Source organism: Coffea eugenioides, chromosome 1 (genome assembly GCF_003713205.1).
Source record: "Coffea eugenioides isolate CCC68of chromosome 1, Ceug_1.0, whole genome shotgun sequence".
Taxonomy (NCBI): Eukaryota; Viridiplantae; Streptophyta; class Magnoliopsida; order Gentianales; family Rubiaceae; genus Coffea; species Coffea eugenioides.
This window is the reverse complement of record NC_040035.1, coordinates 53,298,405-53,315,469: the sequence shown is the minus strand read 5'-3', so window position 1 is coordinate 53,315,469 and position 17,065 is coordinate 53,298,405. Positions and strand designations below refer to the sequence as shown.

The window sequence follows — 17,065 nt, the reverse complement described above, 5'->3', positions numbered from 1 at the left end:
AAGCGTAACAGAAATGGATGAACCACAGTTTCCCTTGCACACGACAGAGCCATGTAAATTTACTTGTGCCTAGGTTTAGAAAAAGAAATGTTAGAAGCAATACAAAAAAAAAATGTATCACATAGCAAAGTGAAACATACTCTAAAATACAATGGGTAATATAGAAACGATGCGTAAATACTGCTTACTGCAGTAGAGGATGTTGAGGTCCAATGCAGGTCACAACCTTGAAAATAAATTATCAATTAAGAGGAACAACAACACAATAACATCTCAAATAATACAGTCAACACAAATTTTGATCCGCATTCGACTAAAAACAAGTCCAGGGAGATAAGCAGTTCAATACTTTGCTTTTGAATCTCAAATGTCATAAAAATGTCTCAATTACCTGATAAAATTTGACATTCAATATTGGACTGCTGACATTGATATCAACATAAGATGGAGAAAATAATAGCTCTGGAGCATTCTCAGAAGCAGCTGACAAAGCAGATAAACGATATTCACCAGGTGGAACCTGATATACAGTAACATTCAGCATTGAACAATACAGCCAATGAACTTTAGGAAATTCAATTAGCTTAATACATGTGAGCATGAATTTTTTGGATGCTATGAGCCCAGGAAACCTTAGCCTGGTTGAAATCTTAAGAAATGCATACTGATAGAAGATGAATTAAAAATAAATAAATAAATAAACACACACACACATAAAAACAAAAAGGTGAAAAGGGCATAAGAAACAATTTAAAATTGGTTAAAATCAAAGTTGGCAATTGCGAAAATGTCATATTTCAATCCATGTAGAATTTTTAACACAACAGTTCTGGAACATGTTAACCCCATTTTAAAAATATAGAATAAGGGAACGAAATCGTAAACATGGTCATAAAAATATCACATCTAAATGAGAGGACTCCCACACGTTCTGAAAACCAGGGTAAATTACAAAAACCTTCAATTGTCACGATAACTGGGAGTTACAATCTATTCTCTGATCTGTTGTCAACTTTTGCAAGTTATTCTTTCACTATGTTGCCCATATATTTTAACCTCATTGACTCCCACCTCTACAGGATTCCAACTGCATTAATGAATTACAAACATGTTGTGTGCTAACATCATCCGGAATTCAGCTAAGACAATGTTAACTGTAAACTGAGGTTTCTGTAATTCCATAAACTAGAGGTGAGGCTTTTGCATGTATGACTATAAAGTAACACATAAACTGAGGTTAGTGTCATTTACGTACCATACATAATTATTTGTATAGCAATCCATTAGCTACCTGAACCATTCTACCCTAACTCCATTAGTAAAAGGAGAGGCCATAGGGATTTTTACACAGTTTTTTCAAAAAAAAAAAAAAAAAGAATGATTACATGAAGAAGAAGAAGAAAGCAAACATTGCATGAAATTGGTTCCACAGAGGTATGGATTGAGGTTCATTGTATATTTGCAGGAGCTTCAAGCAAAAGTTTGCAAAACAGGATTCCCGCAGGCAAGTATTTAGTTTAGCTAATTTTTTTTGAAAAAAAAAAGTGTGAGGAAACAAGCAGTAGAATCACTGCTTAGATATACAAAAGTCACCTCAAAGCAAAAGCTGCCGCTGACATCTGTCTGTTTCACTTGAGGTTTAACATATTCTGGTCCATGAGTCAAAGCAACCTGGTATGTTTGCAATTTTACCATCAGTTGAAACAAAGAGAGCATGAAAGCACCAGATAAACTGACAATAAATCAAAAGCCGTCGACAATTTGCTTATCACATAGCAACAAACCATTGGTAGTCCAAAAGTCATTAAACAAGAAACAACCAAAGAATAAGTCATCTTTCCTCAAACTCAAGCTACCATGCTCAGTTTATCTCCCACCCAACCCATTGTGGTGCATCTGATAATTTAAGCAACGGACAACAATCTCCACTCCCTCATGCATGCTTGAGCATGTCATATCTGAACAAAATGCCAACTATTACTGAATACTAACCATTTTTTCTAGAAGCAACACATTTTTCGAACAATTCAACTCCATTCAAAGGGTACTCAGGAGCATACAGGAATCAATGCACAGTGATTGGTCAAATCGGCAGACAGTAAGACTGGACACTAGCTTCTATTCCAGGATCTAAACTTTTAGACAAATAAAAACTACTTAAATGTAGGGGCATGATTCAAGAACTACAGGACAAAGCCTCAAATTATACCTTTGCCACAAAAACATTCACACCATCTTTGTATTATCATCACTCAACAAATATTCAAGTCAAGATCCAAGCAAAACCCTTACGACCACCACTTAATTTCAGAAACTCTCTCTACTCTTAACACCCACAGGCCCAAAATGCTAGAAGCACGGTGTCAGGTTCAGGACGAGTCCTGTCCAATCGCGACTTTTATGAAAAAACAATTTTCTAAACTTCTGCCGCTTCTTGCCAGAACTACAAATCACAGTCCCTATTATTGTCTTAAAACCTACACTTGTCTACGAAAAAATTTCTGCAGAACGAATATGCTGAAAAGATACAACCGAGTGACTCTGAAACACAAAAACCACCTTGTGGCAGTTGAATGTGCTATCAATCCCCTGTGAAAATAAAACAAGCAATTGCACTCTCCTATGTCTTAAACATCTTATTGATCACACCCTCCAAGTTCATAGCATATCCAGTTGTTTACGGAAATAGACTCTGAGGGATTATCGACAAAAAAAAATGTTATAATCTTTAGTTGTCAGAGGGGGAAATCAGGACATTTCACATTTCATTGGGTCACACTTTGTATTTCACCTCAAAACAACAGAGTGAAGCACCATTACCTTTGACTTGTAATCAGTACCAATTGTTTGCACGAGGCCACATACATCATATGACACGGCTTTTATATCAGCAAGCGAAGCCATGTTGGGCAATACCTGAGATATCAGTCCACATTGTCAGAGAAAATAGGAAAAGAATGTCCTCAGTGATCATTACTTCTCCAAGACTAACTAACTAACTGCTTATACTGACAAGTAAGATATTGTTTTCAGTCAGTGTTGACAAAAGACTGAGTTTATTTCCCTCCAAAAAAAGAAGTTTATAGACTGACCAGAAAGTCTTTCAATTTCTCAAAATTGTAGTGCTCCTTCCTAGCCTCGATAGTGTACCGTTTGGATGTAACCTGGCAACACAACGTATACATAAATTGATAGAAAACATTGAGTAAGTTTAAATGCCACAGATGAAATAAATCTTAGAATTAGAGAAGTCAGCTAGATAGTTGAACAAGCCAAGTATACAGAACAAGCTCTCATCTGTACCACGTACAACTTGGAAACTAAACCTTTAATTAGATCAAGTGTGCAATTGATGAAATAAATCTTAGACTCGAAGACGGTCAGCTAGAAATTTAAACAACCCAACTGGTAAACTAGATACTTGAACAAGCCAAGTTTGACCAGACACGAGTACTAAATTAGTACAAAATACAATGGTCAATAAAAAAGGGTACCAGTCTAGACCACCATATTTCTCAATCTAAAATAAAAGAGTGTGGAGCAAGATTAAATTGCCCTGTTTTGATTTGTAAAGTATCTAATACTTAACAATTAAAGTTATTTACCAGGAAATTGTAATTGCAAATGAATTAAGAAATAAAGTAAAACACCCATTTTTCAATGAGGGACAATACAATAGCATTTAGGCACTGCATTAAGCAAAATGCGATGTATTACTATTGAAAGCAACATACACTAAACAACAATTGAAGAAATTAGAACATTTTCCCTGTCATTAAGCATATCCCAATTGAGATATTTAAGCTCAGATTTACTAAATAACCAGCAGAATATATACCAACACTGAATAAACAGTAACATCATGTAAATGTCAGCATGGCCATTAACTTTACCTGGTCAAGCTTGTAATACCCCTCTTTGTCAGTGTTAGACCTTTCCTCGCCATCAACCATGATCTTCACGCCATCCACACCATTGCCAATCCCATCAACTACACGGCCGCCAACAGAAAATCCGGTTACCTAGGCAAAATTCATGTCATAGGGGATTTAGATAAGGAAAGTTACAGACAACAAAGCACCAGTGAGACATAATTTGCAAAAAAAAAAAATTCATGGCTGAGGTGCCTAGTAAACCAAAGAAAAATTTTTCCAAGAAATGCTCAATAGTACAAAAGCAGAAAGGAAGTAAGACAGGAAAGAGCAGATAACATTTTTAACCACAAACATACACAAAACAGATGACAAAGCATCTGTAAAAACCACAAGAAATCAATACACACGACTGGCAAAAATAAACTTTGGTTGCAAAGCACCTGAAATTTTTGAATGACTTTTGTATGCTCATGCCCTACGGTGACCAACACAGAAGGAGGTGAGACATCAAAAACTGTGTTCTCGCCCTTATAGAAAGGAACAAGCTTGTAGACCCCTGCAAATATGTTGGTGATTCAATAATCATGGTTTCATAGATTCAGAGAAACTTTAGAGATCAATAATCATTGTTTAATAGATGGCAAATTTCAAGCTGGGCATTTTTTATATTCAGGCAATAAAAGAAGGCAGGCGTAATATAACTATGAGAATGAGTAGAATTAGAGTTTTTTTCATTCTCTATTAATGAAAAGAAGCTAAATAACATGTAAACTTTTGCAGCCAACGCCATAGTGTGAAATATAGTGTGAAATATAGGAAGAATTTGGTTGTGCAAGACTTACAGAAATTTCAATTGAGAATTCAAAACTGACCAGAAACCAATTCACCACATCAGAAACGACTAAAAGGGATAATGAGCATTGAAAGCAATCTACATTGACTTCTCCGACTCAAAAAACTCAAAGCAAACTTTTTCCTAATCTATTCCTCTCAATAATAGTTAACCATAGATGAATAAACTAACAGCAAACTGCATTTTAAAAAGCAAATACATATGGAAAATAAGTGCACAGAAAGGAAAAAAGAAGCAACTACGACTTCACCTGTTTAACCAAATACAGAAAGAGTATTACCACAGGGTATTGACTTGAATTTGAAGATTCCAGCGGCATCAGAAATAGCATGACAAAGAGCTTTTTCCTGGCCCGGTGCATTACCAGAGCCATGAGGGCAATCCACCTCTGAAACATCATCTGAATATAAAAAGACATGCACTCCCAAAATGGGATTTCCCTGCCAAAAGAAGTTTACTTATTCAATTAGTTTCAAACATTTGCAAAAAGGAGCACAACTTCAGAAAGAGAAGATCCAGAAATGATTTAACCATGTAAACTTATGATCCTGTCCTATAGTAAAATTAACACTGCTGTATCAGCAATTTAGAACACGATCATATAGGAATGGAGTTAATGAAAGAAGATTTGGCAGTTAAAGGAAAATATTGAACAAGTAAGGATTAGCTTAGGCAGGTTTGATTTTACCAACAGTTGATAATCCGCTTCAATATCAAGAAATAGCCAAAATAAAAATAAGTAGTCAACAGAGTCATCTGTCTTCCTGCTCGTCACTTCTGCCTAGGTTTTGCAATGAACAAAATAAGACATTCTCTGAAAGGGGGTAAAAGAAACAGATTATATCTGCTTCCACGAGTCCAATGACTACAATGAACTCGGAAACTAGACAATGTTATCATGCCATTAAAAGCTTGTATATCTATAGATAGATCCCCTAAGAATTTAAAAAAAATAAAAAATAGATGCTCGTGAATAGAAAGACATTACACTGCACCAATCTTGGACTTGAAATTCTCGTCAATCCAATTGAGAAATTTAAAGATATAGAATTTATTATCTCTCCCACTCTTTTATGATTCAGCCCACTAAATATTAAAAAAACCCACAAGATGCTACATCACCCTGCAGTTCAACCATCCAGTTAACCATCTCAGCAGACCTTTCCGCTCTAATATCACATATTTCTCATCACAACAAAGACAGACAAGCAAAAGACTGGAAAGCAGTCCCTGTTCCCCCCATTCTTAGGAAACAAAAGAAGGATTGGAGAATATTACTATTGCATCTGCTTTATCTTCTTGAGAGGATTATCCTATTATACAAATTCTACTTCAATAGAAATCATTCATACTTGAGCAAACCCCTATCCTACCACAAAAGACAACTGTTGACACATTGCTGAGGAAAAACAACCTGAGCAACAACATATCCACGAATATCATAGCCAGAGATGAAAAAGATGTCATCCACTAGACTGTTTCCAAAACCCAATTCCACCTGCATGCATAAAAATGTAGTATTATCAGAAATCTTTTACCAACTTACAGTTACAGGGGAACCCCTATGCAATTTAGCACTTATATTAGGCAAGGGGCCATGACTTAAACAAGAAACAATACAAAATATTAAAGGCAAGGTAGCAAAAAGAACGAACAACCTCTGGAGAGCCTCTGACTTCAATATCCAAATCATCCCGTGAAGCAAGTAATCTATACTTCCCTGCATTCCATCACATGGTAGTAAGATAATGAATTGAGTGGTAACAGAAACTTTTTCAAAAAAATATCAAAACCCAATAAATGGAAAGCAAATTCTTTTCTGGTATGCAATATGTTAAATTGATGTATGAGACAATTTCATACATGGAGCACCAAACCTCTTTCCCCAGTTCTTTATCTAAATCCTTTTACATATTAAAAGTACATATTTTTTAAGGACCTAATATCCAGTAGTAGCAGAATAACTCTTCATGCAAAAGAGTAATTTCATATTTTTCCTAAAGCAGAAAATATTGTACAAGCAACATGAATACCTGGAATGACATTCATGAAGGTGTAAGTTCCTGCTGATGTTGTGGAAACAGAAGACAGAATTTCGCCAGTGGGAGACACAAGCTGAATGTTGACATCTGCAGGACCTCCATTCTTAATTGAGCAGCTCTCTCCGCCAACTGCACCCACAACCCTTCCAGATATGGTAAAACTGCAAAAACAGCAAGCCTGAAGAAGTTGGTACAGAGTTTAGGAGCAATATGAATCTGGAATTAAGGGAAGATGAAAATACAAACTAATGTGTACAAACCCTGTAAAGTGAAAATTTATATCTTCATTTGCATTGCAACCAGTGTTATCGACAACCACAGGCACCTGAGATATTTTGAGATACACAGATGTAATACATTTAAAGACTAAACAAATATATATTCCATACTTAACAGAAAGAGAGCAATTGACAACAGATTAGCATCGTCCAACTAGAATATGAGATGCTCAACTTGTTCAGGATCCCATGACCATCCCTCAGGCCCTTTAACCTTGATCAGAAATGAACCCTGCAACAACATATAAATATGGTAAGAACTAACTATCAGGTGCAACCATGAAATGCCAAACAAGTAGGTTAAGGAAATGAAACACAATCAAAAAAGAGTCATTTAATTGTGTAACCATCAATTTTCAAATTTGAACAGTGCATGAAACAATTAAAGTGCTTGTAGAAAATGAAACATGAACAGATTGGTAATAGAATTTTTACATATCAGCATTAAACTTATATGCAGTGATATGAAAGTTTCATCCACACTATAGTACCAATTTCCCATATAATTACACTACCCAGAAGTATAATTTTATCGGTGGCAAGAGAAAATGAGACGAGAAACAAAGACTGATAGCTGTTCCAAGGCAATAAACCAGCCCTGGGCGTTCAAGGAATGGAAGTGTTCTTCCTTAGGTTTATATGAAGATTATCATGCTTCATGCCAAGCTTCCTAATCAGAGAAAAATGTAAAGAATTAACATTCAAATGAATTGTAGCTCCAAAAGAGTACAAGCAAATTGAAAATCTGAAACAGTTTGTTCTTTTCCTCGTTTGAAATAGACAGAATTGATGACTTCATGATTGCACAAGGCAACCAGTATTACTGTAACCTTGGTAGCCAATCAACCAAATGGAACAACTTTTTGCTCTTTCTTCACGTCAATTTGTATGAAAATAAAGAAATGAGAAGCTTTATCACAAAGACAGTCAACAATAATAAGAGAAAGGAAGGTAAAGAAGGAAACTGTCTCAAATATGAGAAAACTAAGGTGTAAGAGAAATTCTTATATCGCAAATTATACAAGATAAACGTAAATACCAGAGTTTTGCAAAACCCTAAGTACAACAAAAATTTCAAGTACCAAAGCAAACAGAAAAGATTATCCATTTAGCAGTAGACCTTGTCATAAACAGGAATAAAATAGTATCCATTTGGAGCGCATTGTGTTCTGTCCTTCACCAAACCATCCAGAGTGCGAAGTTCAACCTAAAATGTTAAACAAGACAAGTCTCTTAGTTCACATATCAGTGTGCTAACATATAAAGCTAAGATTAAGAATTCACATAATAATGGAAAAGCAAATAACCACAAATGCTAACAAATGGTTTCAGCTACAATGCATCATTTCTTGACATTTATGTGTGTATATATGTGTGTGTGTGTGTGTGTGTTTGTAGATGATGATGATGTTGATAATATGTGGGCAAAGCAAGAATTGCAATATCAAATATGCCACCGTAATAGCACAGACTTGGTGGGTTTGCAGTTTAAATGCATCACACCACCTAAGGACAGTTTAAAGAAAGTAACAAGTTTACAGGTGCCCATAGATGGAAGGTGGAATCACATATACACTTTTATCATCATAATTATAATACAAAAGTTTGCATCGGACGCTTGCTAGCAATAAACCAACCTAAAGCATTTTCAGAAATCTCATTTGAAAAAGAAGAAAACGAAGCAAGTACTATGAATAGAAAAAGCAAATAAAGATGGAATTTGAATATATACCGTAATGTGAGAGTAGTCCAACTTCGGATCAGTGGGCTTCCTCAACTTGATTAGTGCCGCATTCGCCTGAATCAGCCATAATTTTCAACTTTTAAAATGAACCCAAAACTTCAAAAAGCACAAAAAAAAGAACAATAAATCAAAAAGTAATACAGGAGCCGCTACTCAAAAGACCACGATAAGAAATGGATAAATTTGCAGCAGTAGTAAGTGCCCGAGTTCAAAACGCCCATGAGATATTAAAACAATGGTGATAAATTTATATCGACGACTAGTAAAATTACAAATATACCAAAACGCCGGGGGGGGGGGGGGGGGGGGTTGTGTGTGTTGGGTGCAGATTAGAGAGTAAAGGACACCAAAGAAAATTTTTGAAACCTCGACAAATCCACCACAGCCTTGAATGGAATCAGCGAGATTAGCAGAAACTTGTGGGGCGACTGCTGCGGCAAGGAGGATCAGAACCATGCAAGAAGACAAAGCGTGGAAACAAAGCCCGGAAATCATGGTTGGGTGCGATCTGATTGTGGCTGCGATCTTGAAGTTCGGACTTGAGTCTATTTCCCTCCTTCACTAATCACTAATCACTAATCACTGCTACATCAAATTTCTTTCGTCTAATAATACTCCTTCCCTCTTCCCACTGATCTGACCTCACTCGCCCTGTGCAGCAAACCGGAAACTAGCACTGGAAACTACTAATACGGGAAACTGGGAAGGGGTTTTGTTTAAGGTTTTTCTCGTTTGTCGTAGGTGGGAGGGAAAAAAAAAAACTACTCCAGCCTACGGCCTGAAGATGGATAATACCCAAGAAGCAATCCTGAGCCTTAGTAGTTGGAGGGCAAAGGAAAAAATCATGACGACCTCCCTTTTTATTAACCGAATTAAATTAATAATTTTGATACGATAATATGATAATAAATTTTTAAGAAACCTCATCCATATCAAGGTAATAATTTTTTAAAAATCTTATAAAATCATTTGGTCGATTCATATTATAAATTAATAATTCATTGCAATTACATGTTATATTTTCTTGATCCCATTCATGTCACAAATTAATAATCCATTGCAATTACACGTCATGTGTTCCTAAATTATGAGAATTTGTTGATATTTATTTTTCTTAAAACTTACATGTATTTGAATCTCATCCCTCATTTTTTGTATTACATCTAAAAATTTCGAAGCAAAATAAATTATGAAGAGTTAATGAGGTTCTAAGTGATTCCCAGCTTCTCCTTTTATTAATAGAACACTAGGGGGAAAGCCTGCACAACGCGCGGGAGTTTAGTGCCTATAATTAAAGATGATTAATAATTATTATTTGGTATTTTGTAATATAAGAATTGAAGTATGACAATTTTAATATATGATATTAAACATAAAATTCATAAGTTACATATTGAGTTAAAAAATATACTAATATGTAATGAAACAGAATTATAAGATATGATCAACTACTTTGCACCTAACCTAGTAAAATAAAAGACCTACTTATATCTGCTCATGCACTTTATGGATATTAAAATTTGTTGTTTAGTTTAAATTTGATCTTAATATAAGGGCAGTCCATCACATTATCTTGTCATATAAGTGAGATTTGAACAATTAGCATATTTGAAGAAAATTATTGCTAGTGGAATTTCGGTTCTTGCAAGCCAAATTCTTGAATTTATATTGATTCCAATAACATATCATCATGAGACCTCCACATTCACCAATCAATCAATTATGATTTATTGTATAATTTAGAACATATAGTAAAGCATCTCCTTCTCGATAGGGATTACAATCACTACACATCAGTTTTTGATCTAGTTGCAAAGATACACAACAACTAACATGCTAATTTAGAGGAATAACCACATCAAATAAAGTACTAAAACATCTTAGACCACTCAATTCAAGAAAACAATTAAAAGTAATAAAGTACATACTTTAAATTTGCAACCAAATAGTTCTAAGTAGATAGCTAAACCTATTGGCAAATCAAATGAAGTGAAAAATTTGCCTAAATGGAATCATCAATAAAATAAAAAACAATTGAAATTATCATAACTAATAGTTAAAACAACAAAAGTAGATCCAATCTGCAAATGGAAAAATTTATGATGATAAACTTACTTTAAACCACAAATAATAATTAACAAATGTGATCTCCTCCCTATCATGCCTATCTAACATGGACAATTGAATTAAAACACTAAAAAATTATCGCACATACTACCATCAAGATTACAGATTTTTTACAACCAAAAAGTAGATTGGTTAAAGAAAACATACCTATTGAGATTTCTTACAACCAAAAAGTGGATTGGCTAAAGAAAATATACCTATTGAGAAAGGCGTTGCAAAATGGAGAAGAGGAGTAGCTAATGTAGCAACATCCGAATTTAATAGGCTACATGATTGTGGTGGAAAAAAGTTGTAAGTAAATGAAATGAATTTGAACATATGGGGGTAACGGCCAAGAAAGCAAACTTCTCTACTAATTGGCATTAATTGTGTCTTAATATTTATATATCATAAGTTTGCAAATAACTGATGAGAAATGCTTTAGGAAATTAAGAGACTTAGATGTTAATACAATTAAATGATTAGAAGGGTTTTTATGTAATTTCACTAAAACACAAGCTGAATTTAGTTATACCTAGTGTTCAATCGGATGTCTGTTACCCCTAGTTTTAAATGTCTAAAAGGACATCTAAGTAATTACAACAAAACTAAATTAGCTATAATGACTTGTATTCAATACTCCAATTGCACTTCAAATACTTTTACATTCCCAAAATAGCCTTACCCTTACGGTTGAAATCCAAAGAACATCTTTACTCTAAACTCATTCTTATATAGTATAAGGAATTCATATTTTTTGTAAAATAAATCAAAACTTTATTCTATGAAATGAGTGTTTCTTTGAATCATAAATACACTCTACAAATTAATAAACTATTAATTTATCAATTAATTGATACTTCTTTAAATTAATAGAATTTGTACGGTTTCAATGTTATTAATTTATAGAGGTTTTTGTTTACCATGTATGTTTTTTGTTCGACACCCTCGTACTTGTTAATTTGTTAATGACACCCCTTTTCCCAAAAAAAAAAAAAAAAAAGGAACACTCTTCTATTTTGTTGAAGCCATTATACATAATACTAATTCTTCTTTATTCGATTAAACAATGTAAAGTAGGAATTAGGATTGCAAACGAGTCAAATCAAATTTTGAACTTATCGAACCGAGTTGGACTTGTTAATGTACGAGTTCGAGGTCGTTGAGCCCAAAAAATGAAACTCGAGCTTGACTCGATTTAGAAAATGGAAAGTTCGAACTCAGACTCATTTCTGACTCATGAGCTTGGCTCGATTTTTAGCTCGCGAGCAGTTTGAGTTTTGCTCGACATTTTAGTTCGAAAGCAGCTTGAAGTAAGCTTGATTTTAATCAATGTAGGAACATTTTTGTAATTTCACATCAACTTGAGCAGCTCATTGAGCAATCAAACCTAACAAATAACTGTTCGAATTTGATTCGTATATATTAATGCTCGGTTCGAACTCGATATTGATTCAACTCTAACTTGAGCCGCTCGCGGAATGCATCCCTAGTAGGAATAGTTAGTTATATGTGCTTTCTATTCCTTTTTACGTGAAAGATGTAATGCAGCGGTAACGTACCACTCCATTCGGCAGTTAATAAGTAAACTCCTACCAAAGACTCGGACGATTCTAGTCAAACTGTTTTTTTTTTTTTTCAATTTAACCAAGTTTTTTGTAGTACTTGTCTTAACCAATCAAAGTATGGGGTTCGATTTTAACTCTCGCCCACTGATTCCTAACTTCTTCTCGTTTTGCTAGTTGGTGAGTACACAAAACGAATTAAGAGAGAGAAAAAATATATATCTACTTGTAAAATTACAGTACTATGTTTTCTTTCTTGGTTCATCTCTCTGGATAATTGGAACTCGTCTTGTAGAGAGTTTTGAACCCCTCATGGGCGATCAGAAATGGTCTGATCTAAGGACCATATTTGTGCATACTTGATCAGAAGAACGTAAAAAGAAATATTGTTTGTTTAATTAGGCGTACAGGAAACCCGTTTTCTTTTTTTTTTTTTTGGGCTTCGAGTGCTTTGTTTTCCTGTACGCCATTTTGATTTGTATTGCCATCATCATGCAAACCAAAATTCATGTATTGGGATTAGTATTGGCATGCACTTGTCTTCTTTTCCGTTCTTTAGATGCACAAGGCAAAGGCCCGAACGCACTGGTTCTCGATTGTGGCTCTTCTGATGGCGGCACCGATGCAGATGGTCGAAAATGGGAAGCAGATGCAAAATACCTCGTGAACAACAATGATAAATCCATCGCAACCAAGGCAGATAACCAAGACCCTTCGCTTCCTTCCGATGTCCCTTACATGACCGCTAGGATCTTCACGTCAGAAGCAATATACCAGTTTCCAGTTGCAAATGCTACCGATCGCGTTTTGCTCAGACTCCATTTCTACCCAGCTTCCTATCCAAATTTCAACATCTCCGACTCGTATTTCTCAGTCAGCGCAGGAGGAATCCAATTGTTAAGTAATTTTAGCGCGTTTATCACGGCTGAAGCTCTTTCACAAGGCTATCTTATTCGAGAGTACTTCTTGGCTCCCTCAAATTTGCCCACTCTCAACGTCACATTCAAGCCTTCAGATAAATCATTTGCTTTTGTCAATGGAATTGAAGTGATTTCGCCGCCGCAGGTATTCGATAAAGATCCCACGTTGGTAGGGGGTGGCCTCCAAGATGATAGTACCGATTTTGGATCAACCGATAACACCGTGCCCATAAGCACATCCAGCATGCAAACCATGTTCAGAATTAACGTCGGCGGACAATTTGTCTCCGCCAAAAATGATTCAGCCGGTCTAATGCGAAGTTGGTATGACGACACTCCTTACGTTTACGGTGGTGGACTTGGTGTTGCATTGGAGGCCAATGTTACAATTGAGTACAAAAACTTGCCGCCGTATATAGCGCCGTTGGATGTGTATGGTACTGCAAGATCCATGGGGCCTGATCCCAATGTCAATAAAGGATTCAACCTTACATGGGTATTTCAGGTTGAGTCTAATTTCTCATATCTGGTGAGATTCCATTGGTGCGATTGGGAGTTCGATAAGGTTAACCAGAGAATCTTTACAGTGCTTCTGAACAACAAAACCGCAGAGGAGGAAGCAGATATTTTTGGTTGGACGAAAGAAAAAGCTACTCCAATGAAAAGAGATTATGTGATATATGTTGATGGCAAACAAGGGAATGATGAGCTTTGGGTGGCACTTCACCCGCTTACTTCAACAGGATCAGAGTATATTGATGCTCTTCTCAATGGCTTAGAGATTTTCAAGCTCAGTGATGCAAAATCAAACTTGGCAGGCCCGAACCCTACCGTCTCAGATTTGATGAGAAAGCAGATTGAATCTGATCAAGCACCAAGGCCGTTTGCTGCGCCGAAGAAGTCATACTCCACTGCACTCATCGGTGGGGCCGCTGGAGGAGCTGCAGCATTCGGCGTAGCGGCTGCAATCGTTTTTCTTGCTCACAGCAGAAAGAAGAGATTTGTCGGAACGGACGTAGGTGTAACTAGTTGGCTACCAATATACGGGAATTCTCATTCTTCTGGGAGCAAATCGGGACGGAGTCACGGAAGCACTACTATTTCCTCAGATGCTGCGTGTAACTGTCGTTACTTCTCTCTTGCAGAGATCAAACAAGCCACCAAGAACTTCGATGAATCCAATGTGATTGGGGTTGGAGGCTTCGGGAAGGTCTACAAGGGAGTCATCGACAACGATACAAAAGTGGCAATCAAAAGATCGAACCCTTCTTCGGAACAAGGAGTTAATGAATTCCAAACTGAGATTGAGATGCTTTCAAAGCTCAGACACAGGCACTTAGTGTCTTTGATTGGATTCTGTGAAGAAAATAATGAGATGGTGTTGGTTTATGATTACATGGGCCTAGGAACAATGAGGGAGCATCTTTACAAGGGCAGCAAAACAGTAGTGTCCTGGAAGCAGAGATTAGAAATTTGCATTGGTGCGGCCAGAGGGCTTCATTACCTACACACAGGTGCAAAATACACCATCATACATAGAGACGTCAAGACCACAAACATACTTTTGGACGATAAGTGGGTTGCCAAGGTTTCAGACTTTGGGCTGTCAAAAACGGGACCTAACATGAACCAAGGCCATGTCAGCACGGTGGTGAAGGGTAGCTTTGGTTACCTAGATCCAGAATACTTCAGGAGGCAACAGTTGACGGAGAAGTCTGATGTGTATTCGTTTGGGGTGGTTCTGTTCGAAGCATTATGTGCAAGACCAGCCCTGAATCCGAGCCTTCCGAAGGAACAAGTGAGTCTAGCCGACTGGGCTATGCATTGCCACAGGAAAGGAACCCTGGAAGATATCGTCGACCCTCAGATCAAAGGAGAGATCTCCGCTGAATGCTTGAAGAAGTTTGCAGAGACGGCCGGAAAGTGTTTGGCGGACCACGGAGTTGATCGTCCCTCCATGGGTGATGTGTTGTGGAATCTCGAGTATGCGCTTCAGTTGCAAGAGAACCCCGATGGTTGTATCAAATCGTCAACTACTTCAGGAACAATACAAAGCTTGGATTCTGAAAGCAATCAAGTCATTGATCATAACGACTTCTTGGCCATGCATCGAAGCACTTTAAGCCTTGGAAGCGACGTTGACATGACAGAGAAGTCATCGGATGATAACAACGCTGATGACATATTTTCCCAGATCGTCAATCCCAAAGGTCGGTGAGAGAGAGATTTTCCCCACTTCCATGCTTTGTGATGAATCACTGCGTGAGAAATCTACCAACAATATTAGCATTTATAAGCAACAAATACAGTAGATGCAGTTACTACCATATATCACCATTCTTGTATTTTCTATTGCATGTAATGTAATTAATCACTTTATGTCTTTATTTTGTATGCTCTCCCACCCCTTTTCACCTCTAATTGTGAAGCACAAGATTCTAGCTCTGAACCTGCCTGAGAGCAGCAGCAGCAGGTGAGATACTTGAATGCAGTGTACGATATATACTATAGGAATGTATAGCATCTCATAACACGAAGAAGAACCAAGGACCCATTAATACGTGTGTGCTATATATTGAACTTTTCACTAGCTGTTTAATTTGTTTATGATACTCCCTCCTCCGGGTAACTATTCGTTTGGATTGGATTGGCGGATTTGACGAATGATTTGAAATTCACTCGAATCGCTTTAGTCGTTTGAATTACTTAAAAGACATTTGAATTTATAATTAATCAATTATCAAAATACACTTTTAAGTACAGCAATAATTGGGGATTTATAAACTCAAATATCTCTTGACTAATTTAAACAACTAAAGGGGTTTGAAAGGATTTTAAATCCTTCGATCCCAAAGCAGCCAATAATATATTTCTGCCCGATCATTTGCAATACTAGTCTTGCTTTTTATCCCCGGTGAACACGCCAAAAGTTACACGTTCAAAATGAGATATTTCTGTGAAAAGTACAAATAACACAATGGACGTAAGTCAATTTTATAGAACATTATTGGTATTTAGTTTAATTTTACCTAGGCTAAATAATTTCTTTTTAGCGGTACCTGAAAAAACAAACGAAATGACAGCCTCGTAGTTTAAAACCGTAAATTGTTTTAACTTATTTTGAAATTATAAAATTATGATCAGTTTGGTTTATTCATATTAAAGTTTTTCTTGGTTTGTTTCGAGTTTTTCGAGTGGAGCTTAAATACTTAAGGAACTTGAGATATTAATTGTTTATATTCTACTCATTGTATCCAACTGCACGAATTTGCTCAAAGACAAACAAATAACTGAGAATCTTGTGAAAAAGGATGAAGTAATCACGGAACGAGAGGAGTAACAAAATCTAGAGCATGAAGAAGATCCTATCACCAGAATATCATTCGCTTTCGCCTTGGTTTGTTTTGTTCATATATATTATATATATATATGTTAGTATCATTCTGCTCACCGAAATTCCGCCTAAAGAATGCAGACCCAAGGAATGGTGAGGATGCTTGTGCCGTTGGGCCTCTTCTTCTTTACAAATATGTATAAAAGAGGGAATGTCATGCCCGAAGAGTTTGTACTGTTGGTGATGTGGCAAAACGTGATTGGTTGGAGAGTGTTCGTCCAGCTTGATCTCCAATTGCTTTGCTTTCGGGTTTTGTTGTTTGATATTTAGTTCTCAGTAGATTGAGAC

The 17,065-nt window shown here is 36.3% G+C and overlaps 2 protein-coding genes across 2 annotated transcripts in view; one reads left to right on the top strand and one right to left on the bottom strand.

The window, feature by feature from the left end:
- LOC113774885 (nodal modulator 3-like) overlaps nt 1-9,547 on the bottom strand; it is an 18,025-nt gene extending 8,478 nt beyond the window's left edge. The window contains exons 1-16 of the mRNA XM_027319540.1: nt 9,159-9,547; nt 8,781-8,846; nt 8,169-8,255; nt 7,224-7,280; nt 7,031-7,095; nt 6,762-6,931; nt 6,387-6,448; nt 6,143-6,226; nt 5,009-5,168; nt 4,316-4,431; nt 3,894-4,022; nt 3,093-3,164; nt 2,821-2,916; nt 1,594-1,671; nt 392-520; nt 5-69 (exon numbers count right to left, since the gene is read on the bottom strand). Of these exons, the coding sequence (XP_027175341.1) occupies nt 5-69; nt 392-520; nt 1,594-1,671; nt 2,821-2,916; nt 3,093-3,164; nt 3,894-4,022; nt 4,316-4,431; nt 5,009-5,168; nt 6,143-6,226; nt 6,387-6,448; nt 6,762-6,931; nt 7,031-7,095; nt 7,224-7,280; nt 8,169-8,255; nt 8,781-8,846; nt 9,159-9,287 (1,565 nt within the window). The 5' untranslated portion in view covers nt 9,288-9,547. The remainder of the gene's footprint in view (nt 1-4; nt 70-391; nt 521-1,593; nt 1,672-2,820; nt 2,917-3,092; nt 3,165-3,893; nt 4,023-4,315; nt 4,432-5,008; nt 5,169-6,142; nt 6,227-6,386; nt 6,449-6,761; nt 6,932-7,030; nt 7,096-7,223; nt 7,281-8,168; nt 8,256-8,780; nt 8,847-9,158) is intronic.
- Nucleotides 9,548-12,955: 3,408 nt separating this feature from the next.
- On the top strand, nt 12,956-15,601 carry LOC113750763 (receptor-like protein kinase ANXUR1). Its single transcript, XM_027294707.1, has one exon. The coding sequence runs from the start codon at nt 12,956-12,958 to the stop codon at nt 15,599-15,601; it is 2,646 nt and encodes an 881-aa protein (XP_027150508.1).
- The last annotated feature ends 1,464 nt before the right edge of the window (nt 15,602-17,065 follow it).

Excerpts from the sequence above, each read along its gene's own strand:
- LOC113750763 (XM_027294707.1), top strand. The coding sequence starts at position 12,956 with ATGCAAACCAAAATTCATGTATTGGGATTAGTATTGGCATGCACTTGT.